At 42.7% G+C, this 15,988-nt stretch overlaps 1 protein-coding gene across 1 annotated transcript in view; it reads left to right on the forward strand.

Moving 5' to 3' along the window:
• Nucleotides 1-15,988, forward strand: part of AXDND1 (axonemal dynein light chain domain containing 1) — a 62,181-nt gene that overhangs the window by 16,194 nt on the left and 29,999 nt on the right. Inside the window, exons 7-15 of the mRNA XM_084851250.1 lie at nucleotides 1,936-1,992; nucleotides 2,073-2,181; nucleotides 5,381-5,502; nucleotides 6,208-6,348; nucleotides 6,441-6,545; nucleotides 7,695-7,815; nucleotides 12,151-12,252; nucleotides 13,910-14,076; nucleotides 15,478-15,556. Coding sequence (XP_084707376.1) covers nucleotides 1,936-1,992; nucleotides 2,073-2,181; nucleotides 5,381-5,502; nucleotides 6,208-6,348; nucleotides 6,441-6,545; nucleotides 7,695-7,815; nucleotides 12,151-12,252; nucleotides 13,910-14,076; nucleotides 15,478-15,556 — 1,003 coding nt within the window. The remainder of the gene's footprint in view (nucleotides 1-1,935; nucleotides 1,993-2,072; nucleotides 2,182-5,380; nucleotides 5,503-6,207; nucleotides 6,349-6,440; nucleotides 6,546-7,694; nucleotides 7,816-12,150; nucleotides 12,253-13,909; nucleotides 14,077-15,477; nucleotides 15,557-15,988) is intronic.

Consider the following 15,988-nt stretch of genomic DNA (forward strand, 5'->3'; position numbering starts at 1 on the left):
GGCTCCCACTATCAGATTTAGCTTGGACAACCTTAATTTGGTGAACATTTCTGGAGATATAAGTCCTAGCAAGTTAGTGCTAGGACTTTTCCCAGTTCTTTTTTTCCTACGGATGCTTAGTGTGGAATTGCCATGCTTGCGTCACTCACATTTTACAGGACATCTACACAGCGCCATCCTTCTTTTGTTGTCATCCTGTATTCTCCCTGTGGTTCTTCCTTCTTTTCTCACAATATAGAAAGTCTGACTTTTTCTTCCAGAAGAATGGGAGAGTTGCACAGTCTCCACAGGTATAGATGCCCTTAGTGCTACTCTTCCATCGTTTTAAACAGGCAGGGTTTTTGATGAGAACCAGGTGAACCTATCACAGCTCAGCATACATTCAGTTATAACCACTGGGATGGGCAGCATTTTATGACTCCATTTTAAAAAAATCATCTTCTAATTAGTGCGAAAATGCTTTTCTGGCTATAATTTTTTTAAATTAAAAAAAGCTTCAATGTTTATCTATATTCCAGTCACTGCCATTTTAGCAATGTGATTAATGCTAGTGATGGGCAATGGTTTTTAGAACCACTGTTTAGAATTAGCATCATGGTGTTACAGCACTATAACACTCTTCATTAAAAAAAATTATAGCAGGAAAAATGTTTTTGCGCTAATTAAAAGATTGATTAAAAAAATAAACAGGGTCATAAAATGGTGGTGCTACAAAAGTTACAATGACTGGGTGCTGAGCTCCAAATGGCTGTTCAAGTGAATTGGACCTTTTCCTTCCTCACCCACAGCAGCTCATTGATGTGGACAGAACATAGCAGGATGTACACCTGGAAAAAGTGCAATTATTCCAGCAATGTGGAAAATAAATTGCAATTTCACTTGTAGTTTACAGTGGAAGAGCAATGATTGGATAGTGCTAGGAGCAGAAGTAGCTTTACAGAGCAATCCTGTGCCCATCCAAGGAGTGCTCCGATGTCAGAACACTCCAGACATCCTGTGCTCTGCTGGTAGACTGCAAACATAGCAGGAAGAGCACTGGAGGTGATCCGTCCTCCTTGTTCTTGTTTTTCCAGGGGACGTGCCTTTGAGCGTGTCTAGTGGAGTTGTGAGGATGGAGGCAGGAGCTGGGAGGCTTTAGGATCCTGCAGCTCCTTAGCTCCTCCCCACTCTGTCCCCTTCATCATTTACTTCCTGACCTGAGGTTGGAGCTCTTACCTCAGTGAGGAAGCTGCCACGGTGCTTCCATGAGGGCTAGGAGGGGCCATGTGGGGCCAGAATTCCTTTTCAGATTTTCTCTCCTGAGGTCATAACACTGTCTACAGCCTCCAAAAGGGGACTCCACAATATTCTATAGTCCCTAGGATGCTGTCCTAGGGACCATAGGATTGCTCTCTTATTCAGTGTGTTATATGTTGCTATGGGCCCCATTGTAGCAAAGCAGATCTTATAAGTTTAATTAATTAGTTGGAGTAATTAATGTAATAGTATTGCTCTAATGTTTGTCTAATGTATTTTCAAAATTCCCAAATCTCTCTTTTTTTTTCTTTTTTCTTTTAAAAAAGAGGAGATGTGTATTTTTGCTAGTAGCCTTTCTGAGATTAATCTAAGCACAGCTATTAAAGTGGTTCCAGCTAATCCAGTAAAACATCTAGGGTTAGTATTTAAGTTTTCTGTAGACACTGGAAACAAAACATTTAATCTTCTCTGAATCACTTATTGCTAGAGAGGTTTGTCACTGGCTAACAGGGTTTTAATGAAGTTTAAATTGTATCATCTAGAATTAATTGTTCATTAACTTATGTATATTGGTAAAGTCAAATATATGAAGGAGAAGTCTTTTTATAGCTGGCAGTGTTAAACACGTTAAACTTTTTAAAAAATGGACCATTGAATTCTAGAGCACAAAAGCAGTTTAATTATTTTTATCTATTGCAGTAAATACACAACTCTACTTGAAGACGAGGAAAACAGGCTGAGAGTTTTCCCATCCATGTGAGTAACACTGAATCAAAATGCTTTTGTCTTATATGCTATAGAAATTAGTCACATATTCCTTCTGTTCTGCCCATTAGGAAGCCATCTGGGAGGCTGGAGGTTCTCCAGCTGATGAAGGTGATGGACAGCATGTTAGAAAAGGCTGGAGTAGATAATGAGGATGTGGGAGTAACAGGGCTTTCACAGGTAATTCTTCCTAATCCTAATACAATTTCATTACCCTTGATATTGGATATTTCTAGTTAAATCTGCCATGCTTACTGTGAACAGTTAGTCATATTGGATGAAAATTAGCAGTTGATGGCAGGTCAGGCACTCTGTTCCTAAAAATTTTGTGCCAGTGAATCCAACTTCAAAGGTAGGTTTGCGCAACGTGACAACCCACCCTGAGAATAAGCTACACAGTATAGCACACTGACACACTGTTGGACACACTGTGGGTTGTTCTCCCCCTTGGACCTCCAGCTGGTATCCCAGTGTCCTTTGCTGCAGAGGTCATGTTGTCTGCCCATCCTGTCCCCTTCCCCACTTGGATAGAGGCCCTTTTTCATTCCCCTACTTTTTGAAATTTATTTTTTTGGCTTCAGAAATTTGCCCAAATGGGGCTTGTGTGTGTGTGTGTATTTGGCCCCCAAAATTTGCCCAAATGTGTTTGTATTTTGTAAATTATTTAATTTTTTGTTGGTGTTTCAGAGGTGTGCAAGTGAGCACTTACAGCTGTCCAATGTGTATAGCCTTGCCTTGTCAATGCCCTTATATGTTTCAGCTGTTAAAGGGAATGAAGTGCAGCAGGAAACATATAAGGAAATTGTCAAGAGGAGACTGCATCTAGGCTAATTTGCACACTGTTAACAGTGACAGGTCGGAAAAAGGGGAAAGATCAGAAGATGTTAACTGCACCAAAAAGCAGGGTGGGGGCAATGTCGTCCACTTAGCAAGGTGATCCTCTGAGTTTTAAGTGTTGCATTGGCACTTGTCAGCATCCTTCTTCCATTCAACACTTCCCCAAGTCTCCAGCTACTCAAGAAAGGGAAGATCTAGGCTCCCTCACTTTTGAGTCTCCCTTTCACAGTAACCATGGCAGTAACTGCTCCAAGTGGGAGCCATGAAAAGCTTTTTGAGGCTACCTTTCTCAGGCTATTGATCCATCTCACCCAATACTGCCTGCTTCGTCTACTTTGTGGATGGCTAACCAACAGCTTGGGGTACCCAATTTTCTAATGCTGCTATGGTTTGGGGGTCATTTTTTATTTTGTCTATGAATGAATGCATGAATAACTTTACTGAATAAATCTTCTGACCATTTCAAACATAATAATAGAAAAAATGTTGAAAAGAAGACTTTACATAAAATTAGTAACATTACATTAGAATTAAACATTACATTAAAAATTAAAACATTATGTTGACATTAAAACATTACAATAAAAAGAACTAAAAAAACTAGTGAGGGATAAAAACAGCAGTCAATAAAGCCCACAGATTCATTTGAATTTATCAGCCAGACCATTTTTCCAATTCCTTTTTCCTTATACTGTTGCCTTGATTGCAAAAAGGGCAACCCTCTGGGACCCAAAGAAATTAGAGCCTCCTAAAAGAAGTGACAATTTATCCTTCACTAACCAGTTTCTCATGTAGGTCAGGAATAAGGCTAAATAGTGTTCCCTACAGCTTGAGCATAGATGACATTCAAGTAAATAGTGTGCCAGATCTTCAATTACAGAACTACCACATATGCATAGTCTGTCGTTCAATGGGATGCCTCTGAATCTTCCCTGTAGCATCATTGTATCCATCATCTCAATCATAAATGTGTAAAGGCTACATGCTGGTCCCTTTTCAGACCAAAAAACAGGTGTTTCTCTTGAGATTTGAGATTTGGCTTTGGCTAACCATTTCATTGATCTTGACTTTGACAGGGCATCTATATCCAACTGGGCTCTAATATCTAAAATCCTTAATTTGACTACATTTCTTAAATTGGTGCTAGGAATACTGAAAGTGTTCAGACTCAAACCATGGCTTGGTAACATCTTTGTGAAGTTACGAAGCCATGACGTTTCCAAGGTTTTAGCCATCTGCTCTTGACGACATTTCCTCGGAAACCTGGCTACACTCATCAGGCCCAGTTTTATTTTGTCTATGTGTATTTTCTGATTTAATTATGATTTTGTTGTGATGTTTGCAAGCTGGTTTTTATTATAGTTTAATAGGAAAATAGGGGGAAAATATTTTTTTAAATTAGTAAACGATATGCCAAAGGCAGTAAAGGCACAATCCTATGCATGTTTAAACATGCTGGTTGGGGAATCCTGGGAGTTCTAGGACTTATTTCTGTCTAAACATTGCACCTTCAGAGCTTTTGGTTTGTGGGAGGCTGCTACTTGCCCCTTTGCTCAGTAACCTGCAGCAGACCCACACAACTTGTAATTCACCAAGCCATGTGTGTTTGACAACTACCTTGTTCTCTCACTACCAGGCAGGCACTCAATGGGGTTACTTCCAGGAAGACGTGCATAGGGCTACACTGTCAAAATGCTGTTTCTGTCTTCACCATTTTAGGTAGATATCATGAGGCATGCGCATGAACAAGGCTTTCAGAGCAGGGCTGTGCTTAAAAGAGCCTTTTGCAATGTGTCTGCACTTCTTTTTTCTGGGCTAATCACATTTTGGGAGTTCTTCTGACTGAAGACAATTGCCATTTTTTTCCATAGCACCAGCAGTGTGCAAAGCACTTTGAAATAGTAATGTAAGCAAGAAAGAAGGGTTGTGCTCCACAAAGCTTCGTGTATACATCCTGATAGGTAGAAGAACAGGTGCTGTTGATAGGCAGGAAGACAGCATGTTGAACTATCTGGTTATTGCTGTGGTAATTACTTTGCTAACTCGTTGGCAGGGTCAATAATTTCCTTTCTTACTGAATGTAACAATTTGAATAACTATCCCAGAATCCATTGCAGAAAGGATGGGAGCATCAGGGACCAGCCAGCAGGGCTTAACCTAAAGGCATAAAATAGAATATCCGTACTAAAATTAGAGTGCAAACAAGGCCTGTTTAAAAGTTCTTTCAGAATAAGAATTTGAGCTCTTTGGGATACTCAGAACTGTTGCTGAGCATTCAGTGATAATGGAATCATATTTCACACAGAACTACCACTGGGGAGTGAAAACAACAGTGGCAGGGCCTCTTCCAGGAGTTATTTCCAACAGTAATCCTACTAGAGTAAAGATGGCTTTAAAATTCTGTTCCAAATGGGAAACTTCTTGTAAGGGTAAATAATATGGTTCACATGTGTTATTTTCTTCCTTCTAACTTATCAGAAGGCCAAGTGAACCCTTTGCTGCCTAGTTTTGCAAAGATCTTGTTTTTTGCATCTTTCCCAAGATGCACAATGTGCTGGAGGTGCTGAAGGTGGAGCAGAACATCTACAATATAGTGTTCCACGAGATCATCCGGCAGGTCAGCGTGGACTGTGCAGAACGAGGAGAACTCCTTTCCAGGCTCAGGTCAGGCATCTAAACAGCCCAATGTTTTAACATTAGTCATAGAAGAAAACATCTGTGCAGGTATTTTGGCTAGTGTGACAGGGAGGAATGTCTGCAGTTATATATAGATGGCATAGGTGCAGTCTCAGAGAACCGCGCTATAACACAGCTTCCAGTGAGATCCTACTCTGTGGCTTATGCAACAGCTTCTTAATCCAGCTTCATCATTTGTGAAAGGAACTCCTGAGAAAATAATAAATGGGAGTTCTTTCAGAACTAGGAATTGTCCAGCGTTATATAGCTAGCATTTATTCTATTCCTTTGCTGTCCTTGGCTGCTGAGGATATATCTGCTCTATGAACTGAAATGTGTTTCAAGACAGTTTAACTTCATGACTTACCAAAAGAAACTTAGGAGTGCTCATTTTGTGAAATGGGACTGAGAGTTCAGAATATCTATAGACTCCCTATAGAAATATAATTCCTAGGATTCTGGTGTTGAGGGCGTGACAGAAACTAGTTTCACTGTGTAGTACAGACTTGTCTTGAGTGTTCCGAATGTTCTAAAGTTCTATTTTTTTTATGTGTGCAGGTTTCTTTTATATTATTTGTTCCCCAACCATTTTCAGAAAGAATTCTCCCTTTAAATGATCACTTTGTAAATATGTCTGGGAGAACTAAGGCTGTTCTCCTCCTTCTCCTTCTTCTGACATCCTCTCTCGTACAGACAAAGATATGTTGAGTTGCTGGAACGGATTCCCAGACAGATGAGGACTCTCTACAAAGAAATGATGGCACAGAGGGTAATGGACAAACACATCACAGATGAGTTATTCAATTTCAAGGAAGCTATAGGACAACTGACAAGGTCTAAATCTTGACTGGTATTTCCATTCAGCTTTGTGAATAAACATTGCAATTGTACAAGACAACTGAAGGTATTGCTCTGTTCAACTACAGGGAGTTGAATACTATCCGAGAACGTGACCACAGAGCAACTGCTGAAGCAGAAAAGGCTTATGAGGAGCTGGCAAAGGCAGTACGGGATTCTGAGATGAATGCAAAGTGAGTTCCAGTTTAGGTTGGAGGGAAAAATTGTTAAACGATATAAAATTTGGGCTAGAGGAACAGCTCCCCCCCCACACACACACACACTTTGCCAAGTGGCTATATGAAATTATTTAAATTTTCTCACATTCTGTTCAGAGTTTGAACATGATTTTGGTGGTCTCGGTGCAAGAGCTGATCAATGGATAGCAAGGATTCATTTCCAGTTATTATGAGATATAAAGAAGTAGCTGTAACAGTTGCACTTTAAAATATAGTTTCCCCCTCAATTTACTTTTGAATATATTCAAAGGCAGGCGATGAACTTGGTTATAAATTTCCCTGCCCTCACATTGAAAAATCTTGGCAACCATGTTCACCCCCTCCCTCCACACCCAAAAAATCTGATGTGGTGCTCCTGAGCGAGGTGGGATACTATAACTTCAGTGACTCATGCAAGGGCAATAAGAACTTGGCTTTGTTCTGAAGGTTTGTCAGTTTTTTCCAGTTCCCCTGATTGGGCACTCTGTTGTCTTCAGGATCCTGCCTCATTGATTTTCAGAGCTGACGATGGTTAGGCTGCAGTCATGCAACTAAGAGCCTGTGTACTTGTTACATTCACTACAGGAAAAGTAACGAGGCTTTGACTGAAGAATTCTGAAGGCATCATCCAGTCAGTCAGTACTTGTGGAAGGATTAGAAGTTTTTGCCTTGATACCATATTGAGAGGGAAGGAATTGTTTTTGGCTAATGTGCTTTGATCTCTTGCCATCTCACTCAGCATATTTTTCCTGCTTAATTGCTAGAGGAAATTAGCTGAATGGACTTTGATTTCTTGCTAGTAGCAGCTTCTTTTCTCTCCCTGTAATGTCAAAGCAAACACCTACAAGCTTTCCTTGAATCTCAACTGAATGGATGACACCTTCAGAATTCTCAGCAGTCAAAGCCCAGCTGGATTGTTGTGACTATAATGAGTAGCCAGGTTCTTAAATATGTTTCATTTTGTTTGGATTGTGTCCAAGGCTTGGAAAACATTTTTGTGTTGTTTTTCACATTATGATCTAGTTAATAAGATGGCTTTGGATATCATCTAGATAACTGCTGGTACCTTGGTGAGGGGAATAGTGGAACGCCCTTATATTAATATCTCATGTCTTACTCTTTTAGCCTCCTGGATGAATATCGTGAACTGTATGAATTGCAGAGAGCAAGGCTTGAGGCCCAGATTCATCAGTTAACACAAGAAAAAGAGCTGTGGAGCAATACTGCATATGATTTGGCCCACAAGGTAGCTGCCAAAACACGCATGGAGTGCCCTTGCCTTTGATAATACCCTCTCCCCTTAATGTCTGGTGCTTCTGCCAGCAGATTCTTGAGATCATTTTGGCTACTTTCGTTGCTTTCTCATGTATTAATTTGTCATTTATCATCACATTTTAGTGTGTAAAATTAGTTACAAATATGTATCTCCTTTATCCTCAGAACAATTTGTGAGGTAGATCACAAAATTATTCCCATTTTACAGATGGGGACAAACAGTGGGCACATTACGTTTCATCCCATACTAGCTGTATAAAGAGGTAACCCTTTTTTAAAATCTCTGCAGCTGCAGGAGATTTTTTTATCTAAGTGAAGTCTAAAAGTAAATTGCCATTACTTTAAGCGAAACAACAAAGGGCCTTTCCAAATGATTGTATTATTCTGTGGTGAACTGCACTTGTTGAGGGGAGTCAAACATTTTTTTTTCTAAATCTAGCATCTTGGGGTGAGGGTGGAGGGAGGGAAATACGTTTTGCTTTCAGTAAATTGCATGGTGGGGAGTTGCTTGGAAAGTGCAATTTTCGCCCTCTCCTTTGCTGTTTGGAGTGCAGCGTGTCCTGTAGTTATGTATGTTTCATGGACAGCTATTTTTAGTGCCTGTAACATCATTAGTGATGAATTATACTTTCCCTTCCCACCATGCATGCAGCACTGTGCAAAGCATAAATGGGAGAAAGCAAGCTTCCATCTACAGAGGTTGGTGGAAGGCTGGAGGCATGAAACTTCATGGCCTCAAGTAAGCCTGCATTCCAAAGTAGGTTGGAACTGAAGAAGAGTGATTCCTGACAAAAAGGAACAGTTGTTGTCTGTGCTAGAGGATTTTACTCTTATTTTTTAAAATCAGATATTCAAAGCAGGTTACAATAAATAATTAGGCCTCAGCAGAAACAGAGCACTCCTGCTAAAAGACCTCTTTTTGGTGATGAGGCAGAGCCGTGAACAGGGTGAAAGTGTTTGCGCATTCAGAATGAGGGCAGAGGAGGCCTTGCCCTCATTCTGAATTGGCTGTTTGATCTTGGCCATATGATGCTATGGCATAATCACATTGGCTACATTACTCCTGATTGATTGGGGTCACTATTCTTGGTATAAAAATGTTTTTTCCCCAAGTGCTGAGAGAAGCAATGAACAGTCTTGGGAAAACATACGCATTTGGGGGATTTTCAGAGCATGTTTCAGGCCTCCTAAAATAGATTCTTTCACATCAAAAAATGTTCATCTGCAAACATTTGGCAAAGCCCTATATATAATGCAAGCTGTGCAAATAAGTAATTTGGATGTCAATAGATACTTCCAAACTCCTAACATTTCACTTTCACGGGCCTTGAAAGAATGGCGTAGGAAAGCAATTGGGCAATTGCCAAAGTATGTCTGATAGAAGCTAGTCACACATCAGAGGTCCATATCCACTGTGCCTGTAATTCTTTCATGTTAGGGACTTCCCCTCATTTGGATCTGCAGCCAGAACTAGGTACGTGATAGTCACCTAAGAAAAGCTGGAAATATGACTCTTCTAAATTCTAAACAGTGTTTCCTCTGTTGAGTGAATTTAGTCCTCTGCCTTGTCCCTGTGACCCTCACTTCCAGGGTCAAGCAAGATTTTAGTACTAGATATTTTGACTAGGAGAACTGACTGCTACTTTCTGGGCTGTCACACCTGCCTGGCCTTGCCTGACTTCATTATTTTGCATTCTGATCCCTAACTGCTCCTGAGTTCCTGGCTTTCCTTTTAAGCCTTCAGGCATTAATCTTTATAAATGACTTTGGGATGGAAAGTGAACAATGTACTTTGTGAGTGGGAGAGATGAACCCACCCTGAATGCAAGGCATAAAAGAAGTGTATCTGTGGCATCCATTTCTTAATAGGGCATCACCCAGTTAACAAACCAGGCTGGGCAATTCTGTGGTCCTGCTAAGTCAGCAGCACACTTACACTAGCATAACATTAGCATAATTTAGTTGGGACCCTATTTATGCCCAGGGCAAAAGCTGAGGAGAAAAAAACACAAGGCCTACAAAATGCAGAACAGTCCCCAACCGCCATCACCCCAACCACGGAGTGCCATGCTGATGATGCCCCCTTGTCAGCCTGGCATAGGGGAAGCCAATCTGCGCATGGTGACGGGGAAACACCCCCACCGCATCAGTCTACCCCATCACCCGCACAAAGGACAGTCTCCCAAACGCCAAGGCAAACGAAGCGTGACAGCATTGTGCACATCTTTAGCTATTGTGTGGGTTTTTAAAAATAAATAAATGGGGTGGAGGAGATCAACCAGATCAGGACTATGGCATTGGGGAGGGGGCTTTAATCCTTTGCTCCATCCGTGGCCTGATTTGAATTACCCCCAGTCCAATTTGCGATGCGAGGAACGCTCCCAGGTTCAAGGACTCCCACTAGACTGGCTGGAAGGAATCCACCCAGGCACACGTGAAGGAGCACTGTGCCCAGCCAGCTGGGTGATGCTCTGTGGGCCAGCAGCCCCACTGGTAAATTTCATGCCTCTTGCACGATCCAGGTTGTTGTTTGCATTAGCAATCCCATGCAGCCACAGCATTTCCCCTGCTCATTTGTATAGTAAGCGGAGCCTGCCGCTAATTTCACCCCCACCCACATGAACTGACTGCCTCACTCTCTGTGGCGGCAGTGATCAGGCTGCCTGTGAGCTCCAAAGAGTTTGCCCACTTACTCTCCTGGAGCTCAAGTGGCCAGAGTGCGGAGAAGTTTCAGGTACTGGGACCAGGGATCAGAGAGGACCCTCTCCCCCCGAGTCCCATCCTGAGGCCAGTTGGGGTGAATGACAACCAGGCTGGGGTGGCAATCCTGATATGCCATCCCCATTGACACCACATTCAGATTGCTGCAATGCAGTATAAGTGGGGCGGCCTTTGAAAATGGTCTGGAAACTTTGGCTGGTCCAAAATAGGGCAGCAACATGGTTAACAGGGACTGGGACATATTGCTCATACTGCTCTATGATCTGCACTGCCTGCCAGTCTGTTTCTGGGCACAGCTCGGGGCCAGGTTCCCTGAAGGATCGTCTCTTTTCATATACACCTGCCCAGACAGTAAGATCACCTTCAGAGCTCATCCTCTGGGTGCCCAGCCAAATGAGGTAAGGAGGCTGGCTGCTAAGGCAAGGGCCTTTTCAGTGGTGGTACCCCAGTTGGGCCATGCCCTCCCCACCAAATTCTAAAATTCTCCAGCTGGCAGCATATCTGAAGCATAAGATTACACCTAAGTTGGATTTCAAACTAGTCTGTACATTTTTGCAGTGCAGAGGCTTCTTTATATTGAAGGAGGAGGAGGACGTTTCTCTACTCTTCTTCTAGTGCACCTTCCTGGCTGGTGTAATTCCTAACACGCCCCTCCTCCCTTCTGCAATCTTGAGGGCCACATGAGGGGTTGGGAGCTTAGCTGGGGGATGCAAAGTGAGGAGGACCCTGACACCTGTCTCTGTGTCAGGAAGCACACTTCCCTGTCTCTCAGGAAGGACGGTGGGGGGTGTTTTTTAAGATGGAGCCTGCTGGCCACTGGTTGCAGCAGGCACCATTTTAGAAGAAGACCCCTTTCTGTATGAGAAGGGAGAGTGCCTCTGCGAAGAGGACATCTGCCATCTGTGGTGCTTACAAATACTTAAAAACCATATCTGCCCCAATGTATTGAGAAGCACTTTTTAAAACTGGTCAAAATGTTTGCATTCAGTTAAACTAACTGATTAAGGGCGCAATCCTATGGCTGCTGAACATACGTTTGTTCGGTTCCCAGAGAACTGCCTCCCCTTCCCCTCCTGCGCCACCTCTAGGTGGTGTGGATTGTCCCCGGGCTCCGCACTTGGATGAGCAGCGTGGAGTGGGGCAAAAGGGGGTGTTCCTGGGGGTGGGGAATGCGGAAGTGCTGGTACTACGCTTCCTATGCATTTGTCTGGCCTCCCCTCCTCCCTGACTCCAAAGTCCCATGGCTAGACAGCCAAAATTGGTCATCTAGCTGTGATGCAGGGCAGCTGGAGTGCAGAGGAGAGGATCCCCTTCACGCTTCGCCTATCCTGCATTAGATATGCGGTCGCCTTGAAGTTTGGAGGCGGCCACCTATCCCAATAGGATTGCTCCCTAGTTAACTAAACACTGCACCCCTGCTTCATTTCAGCACAGTCCTGTGCATATTTACTTGGGCATGCCTCGTGAGCAAAAACGTATATGGTTGGGCTGCACATTTCCAAATGTCCTCTCCATCCATCTCATAAATCTTCTTGTATCTTTTTCCTTCCATTCCCTTTAATCATCCTTTAATGTGCTTTTTCAGGTGATTGAAAAGAACAAGCTGATCTTGGCTCGCAGAATGTATGACAGTGAAAAGGCCTGGATCAAAGTCATGAGGCACTTCATAACGCTATTGGCATCACAGGTAGAGCTTATTTGAGGATGTCTAATTGGGGTAAAGGGAAAGTGTGATTTTAGCTGTGATGAACCATTTTTCTTTGTTTGTTCCAGAGAGGCTGAGAGCATTTCTAGATGAGGCTTTTATTGTGCACTTGCCATCCTCCATTCACAGTAGTTTGCAGGTGCTTTAGATGATGTCGTAATCATGAGCAGGGGGTTGGACTAGATGGTCTTGTAGGCCCCTTCCAACCCTACTATTCTGTGATTCTATGCCTTTCAAGCATTATAATGGGGGCAGGGTTGACCGGGGAAAGTCCAGAATTTTGTGGAATGGTGGATTGAAATGCTAGTGTAGTTGCATAATCCTGCTATACCACAGCACCACCTAGAGTTTATATAGTAGAACATGCAGAAAGGAAGAGAAGGCACACACACCCTCCCCGCACACACACAGAAGGTGTGTAGATATCCGATCTTAATCCCACAATGAAATCCAGAAGCAGAAACAGCGGTAAAGAGGCAGGTTAAACGCTTCATCTAGAAAAGCTTTGAGTGTATAAAGTCTTCATTGTTACTTAGCATAAGATTTATTTTGTAGCTGATGTTATTTATCAAGCACAACACACAAGTATGAGGTGTAAAGAATCCCTTCCCTTTATTAGCAGAACATACTTTCCATAAGTGGAACAGCATGCTTGGTTTTCGCTTTTAGAGTTTTCACAGTAGTGGAGCTTGATCTGCCCCCCCCTTGATTGTCAGGGATGCCCCCTATCTCTCTTTTATAGCACTGCTATAAAATGCCATCCAATGGGACCAGGGGATAGTGGGCATATGGTGCCAACTTGAGGAGGAGGCGGAGGAGGATGTGTTTATGCTCACTAACTCCACCCACTTTGAGTTAGTACAAGCCAACAAGACTTTCAGTACCCATCTAGTGTACAAAATCAGTTTGGTGAAATCTAAAATATTGGTGAAGGAGTTTGCCAACATGCCTTTATTTGAAGTTTGGCCATTTTGGTGACAACCTTACCAAATCAGGTCTTTGCAGAAGGCACTAAACAGTGCAACCCAATGTAGGTACATCCCTTCCAGTATAATCACAGGTGAAGTATGTGGCCCATCCTCCAAGTATCACTCTGGGGATGAATAAATATCCGTAAATCTAACGCATTACCGTGGCTTGTAGATGTCTTGCATAGCTTCAGACTAGGAAAACTCCCCACTTGCAATCAGGGTTAGCCCAGTTAATGTTGTCTGCTGACATCCTGCCCTCCCCTTTACACAATCAGATATTTTTCTGTTTTATGTTACTGTTCATATATACTCAGAGAAGCAAGGGGAGCTGGGTCCAGATTGGATGATACCAAGAAACTGGAAAAATTGCTAAAATGCTGGGACTGATGACTGGCAGGAGTGCTTAGCAGTTAGCTTTGTGTCCCATGCTTTGTACTGTTAAGAACAGTACTGTTGTACTGTTATCAGAGTCCCAATATATCCAATTAAGCATCTGGTTGTAAGATCTTGATGGTGTATGCTGTGGGATTATGCAGAATACAATTTGCTCAGCAATTTGGATGTCCGTTATAAGGAGGCTTTTCTGATTATTTTGAGCCTTATGCCTTAAAAATCTAATTTTCTTATGGTTCCCCCCTCCCCCCATTTTTCTCTTGCAATGCATTCAGGATGCCGTTGATCTTTCCACTCTGCAGCATCTGACACAGGAGTTCCGGGAACTCTTGAGCCAAATTGGCATAGAGGTGGAGCAAGTTGAAGAAACTAGCAGGGAGAGGGCAAGGAGTATTCAGAATGGTTTGGCTGGATGGCTCAATTACTTCTATAATCATGTTCTGTGAGTCTTCATCATTGGGTGGTTTGGTGCTTCCTGGGGGAAAGCCGACAGGAGCTGGGGAGTGCGGCTGGTTCAGGTTGAATCATCCCTAGTGGATGAAGATGAAAATGTTTCCAGTTGGCCAAATGGAGATGGGGTGGAAATAGGCCATGGCCATGATAGCTAGTCAAAGAGGCTTAAGGGCTATAGTGGGAAGTGCACACACCAGAGTCACCTGGAGAGAGGCACCATGTGTAGGTGTTGCTAATCATAATGCTAGAGGCCTCTGAGCCAAGATGGGAGAGCTGGAGTGCTTGGTTGTAAGAGACAACAAAGATATAGCGGGCATAATGGAAACCTTATAGAACGGAGAGAACCAGTGGGATACAGTTATCTCTAGATACAAACTCTATAGGAAATACAGGAAGGGTATACTGGAGATGATGTTGGTCTGTACATCAAATAAGTCATAGTGTTTGCCAGGGTTCCCCTTATGACCTGGACACCCTGAGCAGCTCCTTAAGGATCTCTTGCCTTCTTAAGAGTCCCACCTTTCTTCTTTTAAGCTTCCACTTCCTCATAACGTGGGGTTTAGGCAGTAGATGTGGGGTGATTGACCATCAGATACTTGGGGTTTAATCACAACAGTTTACTGGTAAATTTAAAGCAAGCAAATCACAACTATTGGTATTTACACAATGGAGCTGAATGATACAAAAGGTCTTAAAAGAAAATAAAAGTTGCAAAATGCAACTTCTTTTACCCTAGCTGTAGACTCCTCTAGGCTGCTTCTTCCTGCTCCCTCTTCAGGCTCTCGTCTCCCCGACTCTGCTATTACTGTTTTGGTCTTTCTGACTCTCTCTTTTTATACCCTCCTCCCCAGAACCAAAAGTAGTGCTTCAAATCTGAAGAAACAAAACTTAACTGGGGAAATGAAACTACTCCTCTCAGGGATATCCTCTCCCAACAAAAAAAACCAGGCCTCTGACTTTTTTCTTTCCCTTGCCTTTGTAGGCCTCAAACCTTCACAACATTAAATAAACTAATACACTTAAAAGGGGTAGGCTCCTCCACAGAATCATTGTGGGTAACAATATTAGATCCCTATCAAACAATGCTTTAAGCAAATTCCCATTCATAGTAATCAAGATAGCCCAAGCTCCTAACAGTATGTTCCAAAAAGTACTTCGGTTTCTTCCACTGTTTCTCAGGCAAGTTGTGAATACAGTGACCTTCACCAGCCTGGTGCCCTCCACATGTGTCAAGAGTACAATTCCCATCATCTTGCCAAGATGGGGAAGGCTGACATACAGTATTCATTTATTTGGGTTTTAGAGACCATCTGGAGCGGGGTTGTGTGTGGTGTATTCTTTGCTGTATTCTTTGCTGTATCATTCCCACTTTCTCTCCTTGATCTTCCAGTGGAAAAGGAAATTACACTCTTGCAAAGGGACTTTCCTTGTTGGATCAAGTACTTGCAGATCTCAAGGTTTGGGAAAAGGTAAAGGTTTTCAATATTGTTCACAGTGAACACTGTATTAATTATTATTATGTGGTGTTTATTTATATGCCGCTCCTTATGCAGGTTGCCTGCTTTGTGAGCCTGTTCATAGGCAGCAGGTGTGGTGGGTGGGTTCTCCTGGCTCAGAATGCAGTATTACAGTCAGGTACTATTATATTTAGTAAATGTTGCTGCTCCTTGAAAAGCTCAAAGTGGCTTATGTGGGATGTTCATTGGTCTCCCGTTCAGTCCCTGATCAGGTCCATACCTGCTTATGTTTAGCAATACCACATCACCAGGGGCTCCTGGCTCTTCATGGGAGTTAATAAGGATCAAACTACATGGGACATGGGAGACTTGTGAAGTGTCACTTTATTGCAGACACAGGGGCCCTGAGTTTGAGAGAATCAGCAACTGAGGAGGAGGGTGGGT

This window comes from Heloderma suspectum, chromosome 4, assembly GCF_057233095.1.
Source record: "Heloderma suspectum isolate Gila_16-S chromosome 4, 16-S_ref, whole genome shotgun sequence".
Classification (NCBI taxonomy): domain Eukaryota; kingdom Metazoa; phylum Chordata; class Lepidosauria; order Squamata; family Helodermatidae; genus Heloderma; species Heloderma suspectum.